This window comes from Prunus persica, chromosome G5 (assembly GCF_000346465.2).
Source record: "Prunus persica cultivar Lovell chromosome G5, Prunus_persica_NCBIv2, whole genome shotgun sequence".
Taxonomy (NCBI): domain Eukaryota; kingdom Viridiplantae; phylum Streptophyta; class Magnoliopsida; order Rosales; family Rosaceae; genus Prunus; species Prunus persica.
In genome coordinates this window covers 2,346,886-2,358,229 of record NC_034013.1, presented here as the reverse complement: position 1 = coordinate 2,358,229, position 11,344 = coordinate 2,346,886, and the positions used below count along the sequence as shown (strand labels likewise).

Genomic DNA, 11,344 nt, shown 5'->3' with positions numbered 1-11,344 from the left:
GGGTCGATGTCAGAAACCCACTTGCCGAGGGAAAAAAGGCCTAACGATTATGCCTACGATCGATCAGCAAAGAGGAAGAAATGAGAGTCAGGATCCTCGGCTCGGATGAATGAGGTCAGACCAGAAAAATACAACCAATACACAAATTATACCCTCTGAACAAATCAAAGGGGAAATAGTTGCAGTAATAGCAGATGCGCTCCCTAACCCAAAGAGGATACAATTTCCCTACCGAGGAAAGAAGGATGGTAGCAAGTATTGTAAGTACTACCGTGACTATGGCCACCACACGAGCGACTGCTATCAACTGAAGGAAGAAATAGAAGCACTAATAAGGCGCTAGAGATTGAAAGAATATGTCACTGGAGACTCAACACCTATGAACGTTCATGCACAAAGCGAGGTCAACGACAAACTAGGGGTGTCTCGAGTATACTCGAGACAGGATGGTCAGAAACAGAACAATAAATGTGACTTAACTCAGGGGGATAGGGATAAAGATCTCTTCCATAAAATATCTTGGTTCCTCCTTCTCCCCTTATAAATACTCCCTACATATCTTTGGACAAAGGTAATAACTACTCTCACTAAGTAAATTCTACATACATTATCCTTACCCTATTATATTACCTGACTTCGCCATCGGAGGGGGTTCTATTGATAGTTGTTCTTAGTGTGCAGGTCATCCACGAAATACGTCCCGATCTTGAGGGAACGACAAGTCGTCTAGGAAAGGATACATGGTTAACAATATCCAATATAGGAGCCCAAATTATAAAAAAACCTATATGAAATGGACTTTAGAAACACATCCAAAACTCATTTACAACATAACAAAAATGCTTTTAACTTCTTTTAAATTACAAAACTGCCATTGATTTCTTACAAACCCAACCCCAAAAACTAATTAAAAAAAAAGCCCAAAACACTCAATAGGGCATCAAAATAATTTAATAATTAAAATTAAATTCAATAGGCCAATTGTCATTTTTTGGGTTTATTTATAGAAATTAAATGGTGTAGGGTTTATCTATATTATTAGTGCTAAGAATGGGTACATGACAAAATATATCTTTAAATATCAGGGTCAACAAAGAAAATTGGAGAGTATATTCTTTTAGTTTTGCTTAATGGGTCTAACGATTCTAAGGCCATCCCCAATGGGGGCCTTAAATTGGGCTCTACCTCCTTGAGGCTCATAAATATAGAGCCCAAGTGCAAAAAAGCATCCCCAATGGAAGAATTTTTGAGCTCTATATCATAAAAATGGTCGAGGATAATCCTAAATATGTGGACTTCTATAGAGCCTTAGAGCCCTAATGTAATAACCCAATCCTAATTAAATCTTTAATTATTAATTTATTCTAGAAAAAGATTATTTTGCCCTTTGAATATTTTAGAGATATTTAGTAATATACCCATTGTTAGCACTAAAACTATAAATAAACCCAACACCATTTAATTTTTATAAACATACCCAAAAAATGACAGTTGGATCTATTGAATTTAATTTTGATTATTAAATTACTTTGATGCCCATTAAGTATTTTGGGCTTTTTAATTAGGTTTTGGGCTTGGCTTTGTTTTAAGAAATCAATGGTAGTTTTGTAATTTAAAAGAAGTTAAAGGCTTTTTTGTTAGGTTGTAAATGGGCTTTGAGTGTGTTTCTAAAATCTATTTCATATAAGATTTTTTTTATATATAATTTGGGCTCCTATATTGGGTATAATAGTGAATCTCCATATATTTTATTAGTATAAAAGTTGACTTTTTGATCAGGTAGGAATTTGGAAATTTTAGTTAGACCGTTGCGTAGAGCACGTTGAGACTAGTCCTTAGACGCGTAGAGGGCTCAAATCCAAGTTGTATTGAGAAAGATACGATCAAAATTCACATATGGGCAAAACTGTAATTTTGCGAAACTAAATTTTTTTTAAAACCAGATTTCTCTCTCTCTCTCTCTCTCTCTCTCTCTCTCTCTCTCTCTCGTTGCAAGCCCCCCTCCCCCCCAAAAGGATATTTTGAAACAGCCACAAGGCTCAAGGAGCCGCCGCCGCCACCACCGTCAACGATCAGCCTTGAGATCGGTCCCGTTCAAACCGCCACTCTTTCCCCGTCCTTTCCCGACCAGTCTCAACCGTCGCCATTCGCTGTGCTCATCGAAAAATCGAGAAAACCGACCGATTTTCTTTGAAAACTTTCAACGCTCTATTGAGCTATTCCGACGACCAATCCTTGCATATTTGGTATGCTTTTCTATCCTTTTGATGTACTCTAGCTGATCATTGGGTAGGATTTGATCAATTTCTAGTCCAGGTAACCCGATTTGCAACCGAAAGTTTGGCCGATTTTCGAATTGAAAATCCAGCCACTTGCCGTCCAAATTGGATGTTGCCGTAGTTGAAGAAAGTGTTCCACTCTTCGAGTAGTAGTTATAGCAGGCAGGGTGGCCCTCGGTTTTGAAGTTTTCTGGCCACCGGTATCGCTAAGGACACCATGCGCTGCCCGCGCGTGGGCACTGTGGAGGAGGTGCATTGTGTTCCAATGTGATCTCCTGGTTGTCACGAGCGCGTAGGTGTGCTCGGATTTCAATTCGGATATCGTTTGAACCTCGAACGGATTTATGCCTATAAAGTTTCACTATTTGATCTTGAATGAGTTATTAATGACTATTGCTTTGCAAGCATAAGTATTTAAATTCAAATATTTTTTGTTATATTCTGTTATATTTAAAATGAGAATGGCTTGGAAAGTAGGAAGGATAATGGCAACAGGATTTAAGGATGGAATGAGAAATAGTTTTATAATTTTTTTTCAAGAAATATTTTTAAACCACCATAGGTACCCATGTTGCCTTCAGTTATAATGTTGCCTCGGTTATTATGTTGCCTTCGGATTATTGTTGCCTTCAGTTATGTTAGTGCGCTTGACAGTTGCCCCACGAGTCCTAGGGATATCCGGACCGTGCGGAGCGAGGAATGTGGATCAGGTTGACTAAATGTCCCCTGAGTCCTGCAAGGATTGCTGCTCAGGTCGACTTTGTGTTATTGAGACCTGCGAGAATGCGTCACAAAATGTGACACCAGTAATTGATGGTATAATGTGGGAATTAACGGAAATTAAGGAATTGACGGATATTTGATTGGTATACCTAGGTGGAAGAGAAATCTCGATTTTTCAGTGCTTTAAATTGATTTAATGATTTATGTAAACGTGTGAATTGTTATATAAATATAAATATACTTGTTCGATTTCTGTACAAATATAGCATGTGAATTTTATTGAGTTTTCTAAATGTTTTAACAATGGGGTTAGTATGTTCATATTCTATTTTCTAAAACTTTATTTTTTGTCCACTCACATTTTTAAATGTTTTGCGCCCCCAGGCAGTAGTCGTGTACCAAAGTGCCACCACAGTGCAGACACCACATTCTGCTCCATCCTTTCGTTATGTAGGATTTCTTTTGTAATCGAATTGTTTCATTGTAAATTTCTGAATTAGTTGCTCTGATATTGCCCTAGGATTGCTGTAAGGCCTGAGGCCATATAGTTCTGATATTGGATTGTCGGAATATAACTTGATGCGTGCTGAACAATTGGAATTATAAACTGCTTTTTATGCAGGTAAATTTTTTTTGGGAAATGAGCAATTTACAGGGGAGACTCTACCAAATTTTCGGCAGACGTCAAACTTGAAGTGAGTCGGTTTTTAGTTAGATAGGTAATTTGGTCATTTGTGCCCAGCACCCACCAGGTGTCGGATACGCACAGAGTTCAACTCAGATTTCAAAGTGGAATTTGGGTTAGGTCCTGTCACCCAACGAGTCCCACATTTTCAAAAATTGAACCTGCAAAAGCATGAAAAATCAGCAGTTCCTGCATATTGAAAAACATTAAAAATTACTTTTTTCTCTTGCAACGGTCCTTTTTTTTCCCCTTATGTTTACTGTTTCATTCTTCTTTAAGTACAAATTTGAAACATTAGGACTTCATAATTTATTGTGTTTACTTTCAAATTTTGTCTTTTTAATCTTCTCTAATTTTTTATTTTTTATTTTTGGTAGAAATGCTCGTAAAAAACTAATATAACATAAACATACATTAAAACAAAATAAATTAACAAAAAAAAAATAATGTGTAGAATAAATTACATCATTAAAAAAAATACTTATAGAGCCTCGGATATAAAACCCTGTATTGTGAAAAAGATACTTTTAAAGCCTGTAATATTCCATCGGAGCTGTAAATAAGGCTCGATCCGCCATATTTAGAGCCTCAACCATTGCGGATGGCCTAACCTGGTTTCAAAGTGAGTACTGTGCCTTTCTTCTTCTCTCAGAACCTCCGCCTATCTTACAGCTCACTCTCTGTAGAAGATGAAATACCCATAAATACCCAGAAATTAAATAAAAAAACAAAATCTCCGAAATACCCACCAAATTTATCAATAATTTCCATACTCATCAGTGATTTTGAGGTGCTATAATGATAATAAAAGGACTGTTCAGGAGGTATGAAAGATGGAACCCAGTTCACCCAACATCTGGAGCATTTTGGGGATTGGGAGTAGGAATTGGTTGTGGTATTGGATGGGGTCCTGGTTTTGGGCCTGAGGTGATTGGTTATGTTGGAGCTGGATGTGGTGTTGGATTTAGTGTTGGTTTCACTCTGCTTGGTGCTGGCATTGGTCTTCCTGCAAATTGGCTCCTTCAAGTTCCTTATAATGGTAATTATTAATTTTGTAATTTTGCCTCTTTATGTGAGAACCATTTCATTGGTGCTGCTTGTTGTATTTGTTGCTTACCACATACATCTCTTTCTTTGTTGATACGGATGTTTTCATTTTCCTGGTGAAATTCAAAGTTGTAGTCTTCAGTGCCCATCCAGATTAGCTTTTTTTTCTTTTTTCTTTTTTCTTTTTTCTTTTTTTTCTTTTTTTTTTGGTCCAGCTGCTATGGCAACAAGAAGTGGTGCATTGGGGTTTGGTCAATATAGTGGTCTTCCTTTCTCCAAAAACATTGCAGGGGAGGGCTGGAACAACATTGCACCTTGCTTCACAAACCTGCAGAGAGAAGCCAGTGGAAGGTTCTCTAGCTTTAATCAACAACATCTTTTGGACAAAGGGGTTGATTTATTTGAAATGAAGAGCCGGCTAAGTGTCAATGCTAGTTCTATGTGTGAAAGTTTACAAGCATTTCGGGGACGCATCTTCCACTCTCCCAAAGGTAAGTTGACACATACAACTTGTAGTCAAAGGATAACTCTCTATTATCATTCCTATTGATGCCACAATTCTGGTTGGTCTTTTGCTGCTTTCTTACAAGTTACAACTATTTATTGTCTTCATTTTTCCCACCATGATAGCTTTCAACATTTTTTTATTAAGAAAGAAGTCCAAAATGAACTACATTAAGGCAAAATTAAAGCCAGAAACAATCTGACTTCTTGGAACCCGACAATGTAATGGCTACACAACGCACAAGAACTGTTTTTGGTTAAGTTTGTCACACGGGACTACAGACCGAGCTGGAATAATTTTAATCCTATGCAGTGTTTTATTTTATTTTTTATGGGAGAGCTTCGACAGTCTCATTTTTACTGGACTATTAATGAGGTGTGCTTTTGTCAATGCGCATAATCTCACAATCTCCCTTCAATAGTCGCAGTCAGTAGATCCCAAACCGGCCCATACATTCTTGGGCAACAATCCAGGCAGTGATCATGAGTTAGCCTGAAAATTTGATAAACCATATTGATTTTCGTTCGAACAGAAAATCCAGGAAAATTAGTAAAATGATGATTTGCTGCTTGAGGCCAACATAATGGCCAATTATTTGATGTTAGTTCTACCTGCAGACATGGTATGCCATTTATATCAATGGTAGAACCTGCCAAAGAAAAGTATTATACTAGAAATAAATATATGATGTGATACATTTGAGGTATTGGTTGATCTAGAATTGATTGGAGTGAGTGGATTTAATATCTGTTCTCCGTGTAGCTAGTTCATGATGATTTCTTAAAGGCGGTCATCTCTTCATAGAACAGCTTATGTAAGTCACACGAGAGGGAATGATATAGTTCTTTGTAAGTTTTCAACCCTCTTACTTTTCAGAATTTAGATAGCTTGGATAAACATTAACTGAGCTTCCCAAACAAACTAACTTATATAAGTCAGACGTTAACAAATTGTTCTAGCTTTTCTTTCCTTTAGGTTCACTCTGAAAGGCTGCAGCTTAAAGGATTCTATTTCTTTGAGAAATTTTAAGGATTATTTCTGAAGCATGGTTATGAACTAATAGCTGCTAAGAGAGATGAAATTGCCCACCCCACAAATTCTTTTATTTTGAATTTAAAAATTATCTGTAATCTAGTCTTCCTGCCCACCAGTTCTCCCAAACCGTCCATACCTCCTTCCTTTTCCCTTAACCCTCTGCCTTGACCCTAACCCTTACCCTATAAAAGTAAAAATATTTGGTAGCTACCATGGCCAGTTTGTATTACCTTACTTCTTTAATCATGGCTGCCCCATGGCCTTGCTGCAATAGCCGTAGCAGCAAGGCCACAGTTTTTCCCATTTTAAGTTATTGAAATGCTATAAGTGGCACACCACACTTTTTTCTTATATTTAAATATTATAACTTTTCACACACATATATAAGACTAATATACTCTGTATAGGGTAGACAAATCATTATTACACTCAGACCGCTTGATCATTCAAAGTTTCTAAATATATGGTTAAAATGAATGCTTAATTCTGGATTTTGTGGTAACTCAGAAATCACTATTACAATCAAAAGAGCGAATGATGTTTACACCATTCTCCATGGGAAGGCTGGACATCACATTTGTGTAATTTAATTTCAAATTTTAAGGGTTTTAAGAATTATCCTCTATGGTAATTTTAGATCGGGACAAATTTGTTATAAAATAACTGTTATAGGGGTGGAATTAACACCACTTTACTGTTAAATAGCAGAGGCTTAGTTTGATATATAGGTGGCAGCACTTTGATCACAATGTTTCAATTCTCTATGGCCTTCACATTTAGTTGTCCTTTCTGATGTGGTTCATCCGATGACTGATGTCACTATTTCTACGCTATCTTGTGTAGGCTCAAGATACTGTTGTCTGATAAGTCCTGATTTCAGTTTGCTTGTTTTGCTTTATGTTTCCTTTGTTCACTTGAGAAAGGACAAAATAATAACATATGTATCCTTGCTTTCAGGTACAAAAAGTTGACACCGTAGACTATCTGGTGCATATATTATAAGGATTGTGAGCATTCTTACACTGACCAGTCTCTTTAAACTCATTTTTAGCCATGATTATATATAGTTGGTCTATAATATGTAAGTAAGAAACGTGTCACATAAGGTTCCTCGATGCTGCATTCTTAGAAGCAGCATTTTTATAGTTTTTCAGAAAGCCTTTTTTTTCATTGTTTGTGCAGACAGAAGACCTTTGTTTATTAGTTCTGCAAATTCCTGATACAGATAATGTGCCTCCAATAGTTTCCAACATCATTTATCTTGTACCAGCTTAGGAAGCACCATAGGTTTCGCCGTCCTCATTTTCAGTTTTAATGTTATATTTATGAAACCTAATAAGATTCACGTTTTTTATGGACTTTATCTTGCACAACCCTTTAAGTTGACTAACCATGGATAGTCTTCCCTAGATAAATATATTGCATATATAGAAATTGGAAAACAGAGGATAGTATATATCTATTCAATTCCTACGGTAACCATGTCGAGCCAGCATGCTAAATTCTTGTAATTGGCATAATCTTGAGGAGGTGTTTGCTTAAAATGCACTCGGCCAAAGTTCTTCTTCTATGCCTTGACACAGATTAAACCCAAATGAAACCAAAATATGTTAAAGACCACCCTTAGAATCAACTAGATAGCCAAAAATACTAGCTGAACTCTAATCCTTTTAGCTCAAACTGCGATCAATTAAACACTAAATGGAACTCACAGAGTAATAAAGATGAATCCTTGATCTATAAACATAGATATTAAGATTCGCTCAAGATCATCGTTTTCAATTACGCATGGAAGCTAAGACTAGAGCTTATTGAGCTACAATTCTCATGCTCACTCAATTAAGTAGCACTAGAGCACTGAATTGAATACCCTAAGACTAATGTTCAAGCTTCGGTTATTACTGAGCATCCGTTTCTATTTATTGAAGAGTCATGCACCCTAATTGTGCTGCAATAAATCTGCCATTGGCACAAACTCATCGGCCTCAGAAAGAATGAGATACCTACAAAGAATATCAGGACGAATGGTCTTTAACAAAGACATGATATGATGTCTACTGAAGCTATCTTCAGAAACCTATCATTAACATGGAACGATCGGACCGTGATTCTCAGAATTTGATAATGAAGGTCATCGAGGCAATGATTGATCGACCCATCACTAGGATTGATCGTCGGGTTACTGACTCGACAAAGATGACAGATTTGTATGAAACTCATGTACTCATGTACTTCACGTTAATTCATCCAAAGGATCAGGCCAAAGTTGTCCCAACAGAAGAGTCAACATGCGGCTAAGCGTATGTTAGAACGTGATCCTACAAAGAGCATTTTGTCATGGGAAATTGTTAATACAAAGGTTGTACGCAGTTCCAATGTCACAAACTTTACCAAAATTGCAATAGTGTTGACAAAAGAACTCAAGAAATAAAAATTGAACAAGTTAATTTTCGGAAGTTGGTAGTGATTATCAAATATCTTGATAATGTTTGGTGGAGAGAGAGAGAGAGAGAGAGAGAGAGGGTAGAATCTTAAGCCATGATGGAAAAAGGGAGAGACTCAAAAGTACTAGAATACGGGAGAGAACCCCTTAATTTTCATAAAGGCGGCGAAGAGATTATGTGGAGCATCCTAGTCAGCCATTTCCATGAGCTTCTAGAGTCATATCTTCCATTTCAACTAAGCCTAATTGTATATTGCAGTCAAGGGACTAGGGATGCCTTAGGTGGTGTTTAGTATCTTACTCAAAAAAGTAAATTCAAAATTTATAATTTTTTTATTTTTAAATATGAGTTTTTAAATAGTGATTTTAAGATCTAAAAACTTGTTTAATAAAAGAAAAGGAGAGAGAGAGAGAGAGAGAGAGAGAGAGAGAGAGAGAGAGAGAGAGAGAGAGAGAGAATATAAAACTTCACTCTTTTTTTTTTTTTTTGATAATGTGGGTATTTTTGAGTTTTTCTAGGTTTGAGTTTTTAAACATGGGTCTACCAAACGGTTTTTATAAAATCTGTTTTTAAATTTATAAAATTAGATCCAAATTGGATACCAAACAAGCCCTTAATCTCACCACATTATTCTTCAATTTTTCTTGAGCCCATCATAAAGAAAAACTTACCTACCATTTTTCTTTGCCTCTCATCGTTATTTCTTGTTTCGCCACATGGTTTCAGCACCCTTGCATGTTATTCATGTACCAAACTTTTGGAGTGTGCACTATCGTGAAAAACTTACCTATCACAAATGTAAGCATCATACGTGTTTATCTCTCTCATAATTATTGATTTTTGGCTAAAAGTCATTTTTGGTCCTAGCATAATGTTGGGTCGGGAAGGGGACAAGGGAGGGGATAAGGTGGTTTGTGAGGGTGGTTGGGTCGTGGCTATAGGGTTGGGAGTAGGTTGAGTTAGGAGGAGGAGGTTGGGTTGGGAGAGGGAGGAGGTGTTTGGGGAGGGGTTGATATGGGGTGGTGAGGGTGGGGTTGCAAGATTAGACCGAAATGCTCCTTGACAGAAATTGGGGATGAATTGCTTGGAATTCAAACTATAAGGACAAAATTGATCAAATTGAAACTATATGGACTTTAGTGGTGAAAGTGATAAACTACATGGACCAAAAGTGACTTTTTGCCTTGATTTTTTAATTTTTTAATACAAACGATAGTCTAAACTATAAGGGGATGAGGATTCCTCATACACACACTGGGGTAGAACTAGATGGCGATAATTATTGAATTTTTAATCACATGGTTTTGCAATTTACTTGGAAAAGGATAATGGGATTTCCCACCCTTGCATGCATAGCCTTCCACGCAGGGGCGGAGCCATGTAGGGACCAGTGTGGTTCCAGAGCCCTCATCCCCCTCAATCTGTTTACCCCTTACATTTATATATTATAATATATTATATTATATTATATTAGGGATATTTACTCTAAAATAAACAATATTTTAGGTTCTTTTTGTCTACAAATTGACCATTAAATTTCTTTTTCACTCTTCTGCTTTCAATTAAATCTACTAGGTTAGGTTATAATATTTACACTAAAAACTCCTAAGTTTTTATTCTTCTCTTTCTCTTCCTCTTTTGTTTAGCTTTGTGAAATTTTTTTCCCTCCTTTTTTACATGTTTGAATAGGGTACTTTAATATTGGAATTTATGATTTTTTTTGTTTGTTTGTATTTCTTCTATCTGTTGTAATATAAATTATTAACTTTTGAGTCTTTAATAGTGTAGATGATAATATTAATATTTAACTATTTTATAATATAAAAATTAAGGACAATTATGATTGTAATGAATGAATAAATTATTCATCAATATGAAATGATATTATGAAGTGGGTTAAATTGAGTATTTAGTATCGTATTAACTTATTAAACAATTAGCGCTTGAGTGCTTCTATTCGAATTATTTTATAAAATTGAAGTTGCATAACCCTAAAATTTTGGTGTTCATAGCTCAAATTGAAGTCGACATCAAGTGAAGTTGTTGGGGTTGTTGGGTGAATCGAAGAAAAAGATGGACATCGGACCAGCAAGGCATGGTGCTCGTTGTCACTGTGGAAAGATGGCAGTGATGGTGACTTCATAGACTGATGTAAACCCAAGTCGAAGATTCCAAGTGTGCCCAAAGTCAAAAAAGGTAAGAAACATAAAATGCCACGATTGTGGGTGATTTGCTGGACAAGAAAAATTGATATTTAGTATATGTGGGTTAATGCAGGGAAGAAGACAGATAGGATGTTAGTTTTGGGAGTGGTATGATCTTGAAATGTGCCCACGTGGTGGTGATACCTGGGTTGCTAAGGAAGATTCATAAATTGGAAGAGGAAAATGCCAAAATTCGAAGAAGGAGCAGAATATTGACTGGGGCTGTATTGGTTTCTTTCTTGTTGTTCTTGTATGTAATGAAATAGAATTGAAAAGATGCATTGGTTTCTTTCTTCTTGTTGTTGTATGTAATGAAATGGAATTGAAAGAATGTATTGGTTTCCTTTTTATTAATGTAATATGTTAAGAATGTTTTGCAATGAAGTTGATGCCATACAAAGTACAAATATTCCATATAAAAT

At 36.2% G+C, this 11,344-nt stretch overlaps 1 protein-coding gene across 1 annotated transcript; it reads left to right on the top strand.

Moving 5' to 3' along the window:
• On the top strand, positions 4,100–7,632 carry LOC18775936 (cadmium-induced protein AS8). Its single transcript, XM_020564910.1, has 4 exons — positions 4,100–4,726; positions 4,950–5,225; positions 7,232–7,281; positions 7,457–7,632. Exons 1-3 carry the CDS (start codon positions 4,486–4,488, stop codon positions 7,243–7,245), a joined length of 531 nt encoding a protein of 176 aa, XP_020420499.1. The 5' UTR covers positions 4,100–4,485; the 3' UTR covers positions 7,246–7,281; positions 7,457–7,632.